The 12690-nt window shown below is 42.4% G+C and overlaps 1 protein-coding gene across 1 annotated transcript; it reads left to right on the top strand.

The window, feature by feature from the left end:
* The first annotated feature begins 3000 nt into the window (after positions 1-3000).
* On the top strand, positions 3001-12098 carry DEPDC7 (DEP domain containing 7). Its single transcript, XM_040609093.1, has 9 exons — positions 3001-3109; positions 5262-5649; positions 7642-7772; positions 8654-8843; positions 9658-9872; positions 10952-11094; positions 11298-11423; positions 11524-11602; positions 11784-12098. The coding sequence occupies exons 1-9, from the start codon at positions 3037-3039 to the stop codon at positions 11996-11998; spliced, it is 1560 nt and encodes a 519-aa protein (XP_040465027.1). The 5' UTR covers positions 3001-3036; the 3' UTR covers positions 11999-12098.
* Positions 12099-12690: the final 592 nt, after the last annotated feature.

Raw genomic sequence — 12690 nt, 5'->3', positions numbered from 1 at the left:
TATTCTGTTTCTGCTGTATGCTTCTAATTAAATCCTACAGTTCTTACATGAGAAATTCAGAAATTCTTGAAAACTTAAGTTTGTAAAGTCTTCAAAATGTAGGCCACTTTCTCAATCCTGTTATAGTTGGTAGGAGTATTTCTAGATGACCTGGAAATAAATCAAAGATTTTTCTTTTGCTGTTCCTCGCTATAAAAGTTCTTTGTAACAGTTTCAAAGAATCGGGAGTCAACTGTACAAATTAGGACTCGATTGCATGATTTGTTAAGAATATTTGAGTCCTTAGCTAGGTCACGAAAATGTTGTTCTGTGCAACTTCACATAGCATTATTAGATGGAGAGCCAACAGTGAAGCTCTCCATATCATTGAACCTCCTTCACTGGTGCTGTTGACAATCTCCCTTGCAGACCTGCACCCTGCAGACCAGGTTTTGATATATTTGCCTGAAGGAGCATCTGTCTGTGTACGTAGTCTGTTTGTCAGTGGAACTGCTTTTGGAGCAAGATTACTGTTCCGTGTGCATGCAGGAATGCCACCAAATTGATCCTAAGTAGTTTGATGGATGAATTATGTTAATTATGTCCTTGCAACCAGCATTCTTTTGTGCATCCTGTGTTCAACTTTATGGAGGTTAAAATGAGGGGGAACACTGGAAGGTGAAGTCAAATACAGCGTGTTGTACTTTCACCCTGAGATCTTTCCACCACAGTCTAAGGAATTACACCAACAAAGACTGACCATACTGGCTGCATGAGATGGCATTCTTTAAAATTACTACAGAAAAGTATCAATAAATAAATAATTACATAAAAGTAAATATGTGCCTTAGGAAAACATTTTATAATAATGTTACCATAAGAAACACTGAAAGATGTATGTCATTTTTCAACATCCTTTGATACCAGATACTGTTCGGCAACAGCTGGCAGACTGGCCAAGAGCTGCCATCTGCCCACAGGGAAACTGGTGTATGTTTTGGTTGTGGTCACTGTGGGGAAGCGTGAAAGCAAAGGCAGAAATCCAGGGTAGACTGCTGATCACCTAGTCATAAAATACAAGAATAAAAACTTTAGAACCTTCTAGACCAGCAGTTCACTGTGCATTAGCTGTGGTTCACTCTGTTCCCTGCAAGCACTATTTTGACAAATCGTTCTCTGATGTGAGGTGTAATATTCTTGTTAACTGCTTGGTACATCCCCCGTTTGAAAATGCTGCTTGTTGTAAATTCTCCCAAGATTATGGTGAACCATTGCAGATTAACTGACTGCATCACTTTATTTCAGCAACTATGCAAAAATAAATTATTTTTAAAATTAACTCAGGCATTTACCGATTTGCAGTTAATATATTTTGGCAATGTGTCAAAAAAAGTCTGGTATCAAACTACTACAGAAGTAGGGAATAATAAAATAATGTATCATGGAAATCCTGATTAACCCACGAGTTATATTTTTTGTTAGGTTCCTAATGGCAACTGTTAGACACCTGTGAGTCGGAACTATATTTTTTTTTAACCTCTTTCCCCAAGAAAGAATTCCCTGTGTGTCACTTCCTATTGTTGAAAAACAACATGAACTTTCATTTTCAAAGGCTGGCATTTTGCTTCAGTTTGAATAGATTCCTTTTTCTCTGGGCCCAGAGACTTCTTTGTGTGAAAACCTTAAGAACTTCCACTCTTAGAACTCCATTATAAAATACTTCATTCCTCTGGCAGCAAAACATGAAGAAATGTTTGTCTGCCGTTGAGTTTGTGGTATCTAGTTCCCTGTATTGATTCTTCATAGTTTAAAATGAAGTCTGCTTGTTTGTTTGTATACGATGAACAAATTTACAGTGCCCTACCTTTAAGTGGTAGGATAAATAAGCATAAAAAAAGGCTAATCTCAGCTTCAGTGGACAGCAGGCGTCCTGTACTTTCCACCTGCTTGCACCGAGCTCGTAGAACAGGCTGAAGTTTCATGGGATTTTGTTTTGCAAAAATACCATCAACAGTTGAATCACCTGAAATATGAATGAATTTTTGTGTCACTTGTAATAGCTATTATTTGGTCTGCAATGGGTGTTGTACGCTCTTGAGTTTGCGTATCGCGGAGATCAGTTTGGTTTTGTGTCAACACTACTGAAATCAGTCAGAAAACATGATTGATTGTACGTTGTTTAATACACTGTCGTTGAATCATTCAAATGCTCTGTGCTTTGTAGAAAATTATGTTGGGTCTCTCAGCAGTTTCCTGCAGACAAGTGGAAAACAACTTCTATTACCTTGAAAGTGAATTTATCATTTCATTCTCATAAAGAATGCCTGCTGCTGTAATAAACAGCTCGTGTAAGGCATCAGAGGAAAACGTCAGCCATAGGTTTTAATTGTTCATCGTTCAAGCTGTAGGACCGGGTAATAAGAACGGTTTTAATTGTTCATCCACGGTCGCATACGAGGCCTGTCCTCGGGGGAACACGGAGAAATGGAGCTGCCCAGTTGGATGCGTTGAAATTACCCTGTAAAGAGGGGGAGGTTTTGTGTTCTGCGCTCTAACGGCAGGGGATACATGCTACATATGCCGGGAGCGCAGGGTTCGTCTGTATCGCTGTCAGGCCCGGTGGAAGCAGGGCTTCCCCGCTCGGGCGCAGCCGGCGCTGTTGCCCGGTGAGAGCAACAGTGAGGGCAGTGAACACCGGCCCACCGCGGCCTACGGACCCTGCCGGCGGTCACGGCCACATGACCGAGGCCGCGTAGCTGCGGCGAGTCAGGCGGTGCCCGGCTGACGGCGGGGGCTGCCGGCAGCGGCGGGGCGGGTGCCCAGGGAGGCTCTCGCCGCCCCCGGTGCCGGGCCCCCCGCTGAGCGCCCCTCCGGCGCCGCCGCCTCACGCCGGGTAACTGCGGCACGCGGGCAGCCGTTCAACCCCGCCGCCGCGCACGCCCCGCCCCCCGGCCCGGCCGCGGCCAATGGGTGCGGGCGCGGCGGCCCCGCCCCCCGGCGGGCTCCCTGAGGCGCGGGCGGCGCGCGGCGCGGCAGTGCGCGGAGCCGTCGGCGGGCATGGCCACGGTGCGGGAGAAGGCGGCGGCTCTGAGCCTCGGCGCCGTCTGCAGCCCCGCCGCCAGGCCGCCGGGTACGGGGCGGGGGGCGCTGGCGGGGGGCGCGGGCTGCGGCACCCGCTGGGGCGGGGACAGGTGGTGAGGCTAGACGGCGCGGCGGGCTCGGGGGGCCGAGGCCGTGGCCGCCGCGGGCCGGGGGGCTCCGTGTGGGCGCCTTGCCCGGCTCCGCCGAGGTTCCCCGCCGGTGAGGGGGGGGCTTTTCCGCCGGGGGGGCCCGTCCGGGCTTGGCGCCTGCCCCGCCGCCGTCCGGACCCCGCTGGGTGGTGGCCAGGCCTTGGGGCCCGGCGCGGGGCTGGTGGCGGCCGTGGGTGACCGGGCGGCGCCAGCGGCTCCCCGCAGGTGGCTCCTTCGCGCACTGCGAAGGGCTTGGGGCTGCTTGTCCCACCTCGAGCACCTGAACTTCGTAAAACCTGGTGACCTTAACATTGAGTGCCACTCCCCCAGAGAAAGATTTTTTGTGGAAGCGAGCGGCGATAAAGCAGCGGTTATCGGCAGAACCGTCGCAGGTGGTGTGCGTTGATACTTGTTTTAGCAACAGGAACTGGTGCTGGTGCGTGTTTGGTGGCATTGGGCTTGGGTGGGTTTTTCTCGCCTTCCGAGCAGGCTCGTCAGCTATTAAAATGTAGTGCTGGAAGGAGAATCTCGGTTGAGTTTTGTTTGTGCTGCCAACCTGAAGGTGTCATCAGGCTACAGTAACAGCCAGTGTGTGCTTTGGCTGTCCCATGCTTCTAAAGCTTGGGAAGCTGGAGACTCTGGAAGGTTTCTACCTAGTCTTCTTTAATACAAGGCTTTGAATCAGTTTCTTCCTGTTGAGAATCTTTTCAGAAAGCAGGTGTCTAATTGATAATGGCTCTGGAGGTAGCTTGCTGTCTTTCATCAGTGTTGGTGCGTTCAGATGCTGGTTTATGCCCAGCTTCTTTCTTTCTTTTTCTGTTTTCCTCCAGTCTTTACTGCTCCCCTAACTTCCACCCTCCCCCTGCTAATTTCCAGACTCTCTGGTAGATGGAGATCAACAGTAAGCTCTGGTGCCCAAAATCGGAATACAATTCTCTAACTAAAGCCACTTCAGACTAAACAGAACAGAAAAAATGCCTCCTGCATCTCTGTGGAAAATGTTCATGGTAATGTGTTCCAGAGTGAGTTGCATGTTGTTTTTTTCTTAAACACTGCCTTACACTGTTAATTCATTTGGTTTGAGGTCTGTCATAATCCCAGATGGCTTTCTGTGGGATTGCTGCCAACTCCTCATTCCATATTTTGTCCCACAGCTTTTGATATAGCTCCTTTTCCTCTGCTTTCTTTCTTAATAAATTATTCATCTGAGTTCCTGGGAAACATATATTCTAATTCTAGCCTCTGGTGGCTGCAACCCTTCCCAGTTAGGTGCCACCTACAAATACACGATATGCTTATAAAGTTTGCAAGTCCTTGTGGAGGCCGAGTCTAGCCTTTGGTCAAACTGTTTGTCTCTAGCATGCCGTTCTTAATCAGATTGGTAAATGAGTAATAGGTCAGTGTTTTACTGCGGGAGGGAAGACTGGTTGGCTCAAGGAAGTGGCATTGAGTACACAGAGCTTAAATCTTAGTTGGAGCTGTGGTGGTAGAAGGCTGTTCTGTGGGGTAAATGTCAAGTGTGTCTTGAGAACTCTTGATGTTGTTAGTGATATGGTAAGCACTGATACTAGGTGGCTTTTGTGTATGCACAGTCCTGTAGGAAACAAGGCTCTGGTGTGTCCCTTCATCCCTGCTTCCCTCTTCCCTGCCCAGCTGTATAATTTTGTCAGTGTTAGTAGAGGAACTGGGGAGTTACAAGTATATACAGCTAGTTCTTGGTTTGTGGAAATGTGTGCTTAGGAGTAGTAGCCATTAGGTGATGGAGGAGCATGCAAAAGGATAGTGTCAAAGTGACAGGCTGAGAAAGCAGGCCTGGTTGCAAAGCTTCAGGCTACTATAGTGAGGGCGACCACCGGCGAGATACATTGGAACCATGCAGACTGGCTTACTGAGAAAGTAACTAAATGTTAATGCATGAGCAACCCAAGCCAAACTGGAAGTCTGAAAGATTTTTAAATCCTTACAAGGTTCTTGAAAGCTAGTAGCCAGAAAGGGGGCAGTTCTTTTATAATTGCAGCATGAATTAAGTCTTTGTGCTTTCTCTGTTCTTAGGCTTTAGCTTGGCACAGAAACCATTTGGAGCAACGTATGTCTGGAGCAGCATTATCAACGCACTTCAAACTCAAGTGGAAGTGAAAAAGCGTCGCCAGAACCTGAAGTGCTACCATGACTGCTTTATTGGTTCAGATGCAGTGGATGTTGTCTTTGCCCATCTTCTACAGAACAAGTATTTTGGGGATGTTGATATTTCTCGTGCTAAAATAGTGCGTGTATGTCAGGCGCTGATGGATTACAAAGTATTTGAGGCTGTTTCAACTAGGGTCTTTGGAAAAGACAAACGATCTGTATTTGAAGACAGCAGCAGTAGTCTCTACAGATTCACAAATGTCTCAAACCAAATGGAACTTGATAAAGATTACCAGCAGTGTACGCCACAAAGGTTAGTACATAGAATGTGAAGATAAGAATTTTTTTAGGATAGGAAAATATTATGTATTCTTGAGGAGAGAAGGGAAAACTGTTGTACAATTACAGGACCTGGGGCTCATGGGCAAGTAGATAGTATACAGATGTTTATGGGTGGAAGACAGGAGACAGCAATCTGAAGTGAGTAAATCATTCAGCCTGTATAGTTACTTGTTTTCTGTGTCTGTTATCCCATTGCCTTGGGGGAGGGTGGGAGGATGGTAGAAATTAACTGCATTACAGATACTGATCTATACAGCTCTAAACCAATACAACCAACTGGAATTCAGGTGCATCAAGTAGGCTAATGCAATGGAATAATCTTTAGTCACTGTACACCTAGCTCTGCTGTAAACCAGTAATCCATCCAGTTTTTAAGGCAAAAACAGGTAAAAAAATTGTGGTTTTATCATCTTCACTTCACTATGCTTCAAGTTTAGCTTTTTGAAATGTTTTCAGCTGTTTCTTCACGCGTGTATGACTTGCTCCTAGCCTAGGTAGCAGGCTGTTATGCTGTTGCATGCTGTTGTAGAACCTGAGGGAAGCATAATGGTGAGGTTTCATTTCCCTGTCTCGTTAGGAGTGGGCAAAGAAAACCCTGGTATCAACTAAACCTTCGCTGCTATGTAGATGACACTTTGCCAAGTAACTTCCCTTAAACAGTTTTGTCAAGTGTTCACCTCTGAACATATTCCGACGTAGTTCTCACAAGGAGCTATGTTCATGTAGTTACTGCAATAGTTCTAGCAATGCGCGCTTTTGAAAACTGCAAGTAGTATTGACCTAAAAAGAAAATACCTCATGTGATTGATTGTGTTCGTCAGAGTAGCAAATATGAACTTCAGTGCATCAGCCAAATGATCAGAAAATTCCAGCAGCAGAGATTAAAAATGGAGAGTACCTTCGTCCTGCTTACCCCACCCCCACCCCCCCAACTAGCTCTTTTTCAGTGCTAAAGCAAACTGTTCCAAGTCTTTATTTGGAAAGAGGAGAATTAATAAGAAATTAAACCCACTTTAATCAAATGTGGTATTTTAAAAATATGTTCATCTCAAAGGCTGTTAAAGCAGACTTGGAACATATCAGATGCAGTGATGAAACAAGATTACTCATTTTTTGTTGGTTTAGAATGAAAGTGTTTTTCTTCTGGGCAGGGCAGTGATCCATTGGATTACTTTATTTAGTGAAGGGGACAGATCTACTGATACATACAGCCTGTCCCGTACATAGCAAAGATACTGGGCATCAAAAGGATTTTGCACTGCCCTAAAACAAAGAAGCTGTAAGAGTTGAAATTAAACAAATATACTGGGAGGAACAGTAATTTTGTGGTTGGAGTTGTTATGCTATCTACTTAAGAGCATATGAAACCAGTTAGGAGAAGAACCAGCTAACACACAGACATGGGTGACAGGTTTCTAAAGCCTTCCATTAGCTGATGGCATGAACAAGCTGCGTGTCTTTAGGAATGGTGTTGCTATAGGGCAGCAACCTTCTAGGTTTTTCAAGAACAGCTCTTAATTTTTGTCTTAACTTCACCATCAGAAAAAATGTCTTAAAACTCTGGAGGTTTTGAGAGGGTCATTTTGTTTATTTTTTTCTAAAATAATTTCCCCTCAATCATTTCCTCCTCTTAGGTTTTCTTTGTGGTAACTGAGGTAGCTTGCTTGCCGGCTATGACAAGTTCCAGGAGAGGAACTATGCATTCACATGCAATTGTTGCAAGAAAACAATTCTTTAAGGTGCCATACATTCTCCTGTGGGACTTAGATAAGGAAAGTGTCAGGCTGGGGGAGAAGATTATATAAATATTAGTATAGAGAAAACATTTTTTAAAATCTCAGACAGTTATACATATCTGTATGTTACATGATATGTTTGGTTATCTGTATATAATATATATTATACTGTTTTATAATATATATTATATTATGTATATATATATTAAACTGTTTTTTAATCTCAGACATGAGAAGAGCATGTTGTTTCACTCTACTCCTGTCAAACCGGAAAGCTTGGAGGATCTCTGGGAAAACCTGAGTTTAAAGCCTGCAAATACCCCTCAAGTAAACATCTTGGATAGTTTGTCCCGTCGAGGTAAGCCAAATAATGTCACAGTCATTTGTTTGTTGGAGAAAGAAGATAACTGTAGGACTGGAAAGGCTTTGCCTGCCAGACTGGAGGGGGAGTCGGACTGGCTCACAGTATTTTGCTTTAAACACCATGTCATAACAAAGGCAAATTATATTTGTTGTGGGATTGGTTTTTATCTTTTTATTTCATCAGACAGGACCCATTATCTCTAGCTGAAATAAATCAGTGTTGAATTTGGTGGAGAAGAATACACAATTGTAGAGAGCTTGATTTGAGTTAGGAGTGTTCTTGATGATACTCAATTACCTGTACTGCTTCTGTGCTTGATTTAATCATGGCCAATAGTCTACTGTTAGCTTAAAAGTCTTCCTTAGCTTTTTAACTGTGTATCTGCACCATCTGGTGCTCCTTCAGTATTGTGTGAAACTGTTCTTGACAATTCAGGTCTTCTCTCTGACTAAACTATGATCTAATGGGCTTTTTCCTTGGCTTAAAAATGCTAATGCTTCCTAGAAACTCAAAACTCAAGCCAGACAATGATTATGGAAGCTGTGATAAGGGTAGTATCACTTATCTCGAACAAAAGGCTTATCCCTTATCTAGAACAAAGATTACTTGCAAATTAAAGCACAAAGAACGTAAAGTACTTCAGACTCATCCAAAATGCAGTTCTTTGACACTTGCAGTTAACTAAGCTAATGCCTAATTCTTGCACTTAAAGCTGGTGAGGGACACATTCTCTGCTACCCTAACTATTATTTTTTTTTTGTAAGATTAACCTGTTAGGTTAGGGACTGATGGGAGGAAGGGGATTTGTCTTTTTCATAATCTCTTTTTTTGCACGTGCTGAATCTGAGTGCTTTGTATATTTCCACCCTTCCCAGTTATTAATGAAGTATGGCAAGAACAAACAATTGCTCGACTGCTGCAGCTTGTGGACCTTCCGCTCCTTGAGTCTTTACTTGAGCACCAAGAAGTCAGACCTCAGCTTTCACAGCCAAGGAAGGGAACTGGATATGTCATCACAAGTAATTACCTAGACAGAGAGATTCTTAAGGCTTTCAGTGACTCACAGTAAGTATTCATTGCTCACTCACCTCTGCAACTTTGGAAGACTTTCTGCTTTCATAGGGATGTAAAACACAGTCGATCTCTGGTTAGAGATGTAGTAATCTCCAGTACTGCAGAAAGGATGTGAGTAGGCACTTTTCTCCCTATTAGACTTGACTGGAATAATTGGCAAATAATAAGTTGCTAAGCTCTAAACCAGAAGTAGTTGAGACAATTTCTGCCATACCATCACTGCATTCAAAAACTCTTCCAGTGTATTTGGTGGTATTCAGAGACAAAATTGCTGTGTTGAGGGAAGAGTAGAGCATTTAGCTATCACCTTGAATTTTTTCCTTAAAAAAATAACTGAGGGAATAATTTAGTTTTTTCTACTATATTAAAAAAAAAAAAAGCCAAGAACACTGAGCCTGAAACTGTATATAAATACAGTTAAAACCATAGTCTGAAAAATTTTTACCAAACTGAATCAGATCAAGGTTCGCATTTGTTTATCTATCAATAGTTATGTCTACAGCACAGGACATCACTAACTTCAGGTTTAACTGCTTGTGACTGTTCACCTGTGTGGGTTACTAATTCTTCATCTTGATTAAATATCTAACGAAGAGTTATATGTCTATGATTTTACCTGAGTGTGTCAGGAAAGCATCTGGGTTTTTTTGTCAATTTCTAATGTAGTTAAGTACCTACACATGCAGTTTTCACTTTAGTGGAGAAACCAGTCTACCTACTTTCTGTGAAAAACAACCCAAGCAACTCTGAAAGGCATCAGTAAGTAATGCTACAAAGTTAAACTGTTGTCTGCTCTGTCTTCTAGAACAGATGAATGGCTCTCAGCAGCAATAGATTGCTTGGAGTATCTTCCAGATCATATGGTGGTAGATATTAGCAGGAACTTACCTGATGAACCAGATAAAGCAGACACATGGAAACTACTGCTGTTTGAAAATATTGGTAGATACTATGGCCAAAAAAAGGAGCCACTGTTAAGCCATGCGTCTGAAATTCATTCAGGAATTGCGGAACTATTAGGTAAGTAAAATAAAATTGTGTTCCTAAGCTTGTGAGATATGTACTAACAAACTGAGTATTTACTACAGTAGCCAAGCTTAAAGGTTGACTTCTGCAAGCTTCTTTTCTTAATTCCTAGTCATGAAAACTGTGCTCCGAAATTTTGGTCCTGACTATATGCAGTTTTGTAGTTTTTGTTCAGGTCTGTGTAGAATGGCTGTGAAACTGGAGTGCTATAATTTGGTAGTGGTTGGTATCCATGAAAATTAAATATCCATGGGAAATCTAAATATGTCCCAGTGTTTAATATTTAGGCCATATGATCTGAATTTAAAACTGTGTGGGTGCTTTCTACCCCATTCACAACCCTCCCTTCTTTTCCACAAAAATGAGTGTTTCTTAAATTGTATGTTTAGATAGAATTTTAGAAAGCTTTTGCTTTTAGTCCTCAACTAACATCATCTTGTTCCTATTATCTCTATTTTTCAGCCTCCTCTGCCTTGATGATTACTCTTGTTCTGTGTTGGTGGGAATACTTTACATGTATATCCCATTCCTCCTCCCTACATGACAAAGGGAGGGTAGTACAACCTATTTCATTTAAGTAATTCACACATCTAAAATGTGTATTCTGCGTAGTAAAAGGCAAATTAAAACTTAGCAAAGCTCTGCAAAGTGGTTTGCAGTTCATTCATCAAGTTAGCCCGTTTATCTAGGATATAATTTCTTCATTTCTTGGGAGATCTTTATTTCCGCAACAAGAAGTCATTCCTCTTCTGAACAGAACCATTTTCCTTTTTCAGTATTTCACGTTTCATTCAAGATGGCTGAACTGTAATTGACCTTAACTAGAAATGAGCTTTCTTAACTATCTTAGCTAAACAAACCTTTCTTTACTAAAAGTCTGGGTGTGGGATGTTCTCAGCTTATATGCAAACAGCGCTCATCAGCCTGTGAGAAATCTTTGTGAGAGTGAATCGCTTTGTTTGACCAGTTCTGTTTAGAGAGAGGAACCTCTCTTTCGTGGCTCGTTTAGGTGTTGAATTGTAACATTTATTTAAATAAATGTAGCAATAGGTGTATCTTTATCTCTCCCCTAGTGAATGGGAAGATGGAGCAATCTTTAGAAGCTATTCAACTCTATTTGAAACTTCTAGACAGCCAAGTCAGGGAGGAGTTCAGAAGGCTGCTGTACTTTATGGCTGTTGCAGCGCATAATTCTGAGCTCAAACTACAGGAGGAGGTAAACGTGTGTACTAAATGTTTATGTGTTGCTTTACACTTACCGAAATCCAGAGATCCTGGATACTGGTCAGAAAAGATGTTTTGTAACTTCAATGCATGACTACAGGGAAAGCAATGACTCTAGAAGAACAAAGGCAATGCCCTTCTTAAAGGGGGAGACTAATTCTCCTCATCTGGTTGTTATTTCACATTATTCTTCAGAGTGACAACAGGATGGTTGTGAAAAGAACATTCTCTAAAGCTATTATCAACAATAAAACCTTATCCAGAGGGAAAACTGACCTCCTGATCTTGTTCCTTGTGGATCACCAAAAAGATGTGTTAAAGGTAAGAGCTGGGAAACGACCAGGTTCTTGTTATCTTGTATGCTTGTGCAGAACTGCCTTTTTCTAAGCTGCTGTTTCACTGCCTTCTGTCCGTATTCAAGGTCCCAGGGACACTGCATAAAATGGTCAGCAATAAACTGATGGCTCTGCAGAAAGGCCAAGATCCTAGTAAGATAACAGGTAACAGTTTAAACTGAACTTTTCATTCTTGTTATGCACCAAATAGGAGGGACTGAGAAGATGCAAAAAGACTTGCTGTAGCAATGACTAATTTAACTCTGAAGGAGACGGGGTGTCTGTGGAATCTCAAGGGTGGTTGAGTGCACTGTTAACTGTCTGACTGTTTTGGGCTTCCTTTTAGGTTATACCTTTTGCCAAAAACTTGATGAAAGAGAATATCGCTCCAATACAGAGAAGACCACAAAAGATGAGCTGTTAGCTCTGTTGAAAGCTATTGATGAAGATTCAAGTCTCTCTGACAAAGACAGAAAGAGACTGCTAGGTCAGTTTCATAGTAGTAATCCGAGTATTTTTATGCAGTATTTTGGAGACAGAGTTACTAATATGTGTGTGTGACTTTAAAGATAGATTACTTTCTATACTCCAGCTTTGTAAACACTAATATATTTGTAAATCTCTTGTATTTGTGTATCTAATAAAATTTATTTTGTGGAAATGGATGGAATTTATATGATTATCAAAGCTAGTGGTACCCAAGTTTAGCCTGTACTTACAGCTTAGCTTTCCTCGTTCTTAATTGCTATAGGATCAAAATAATCCTTCCGTTTCCTCACCTAAAGCCAAGATTATTCCCTCACTCTGTTCAAGTATCAGAATCACTGAGATGGGAAACACCTCTCTGTGAATGAGATCTCTCTGCCTTCTTTTGCCCCAGCACTGAATCTTATGCCAGTTTTTCTCTAATTGGCCTTGCGCTATATGCCTGTCATGTAGCAATCGATTTTTGACTTGCTAATGGACAGAGCCGACTAACATCTTCTGCTTGATATTCCACAGCTGTTCTTCAGGCTTGCCAGCTAACTATACTGTGTAGGTATATGACAAATTACTGTGCAGTTTTAAGCTAAAGATGATTGACTTCTTCCCAGCTGAATCCTACTCTGTACCCGAACTTGCAGTGACTCTCCTGGGATGGTGAAGATATTCTAGATTTTTCAGTCAGTCTGGGTTTGGTTGCCACAGAACATGCTGTTCATGGCTAGTTATCTTCATCCCTGCAGTGTTTTGCTCTGTAAGTCTCAGCTTAC

This window comes from Falco naumanni, chromosome 10 (assembly GCF_017639655.2).
Source record: "Falco naumanni isolate bFalNau1 chromosome 10, bFalNau1.pat, whole genome shotgun sequence".
In the NCBI taxonomy this organism is placed as follows: Eukaryota; Metazoa; Chordata; class Aves; order Falconiformes; family Falconidae; genus Falco; species Falco naumanni.
Note: the sequence above shows the minus strand (reverse complement) of the source record. Positions and strands in the feature narration are given on the sequence as shown.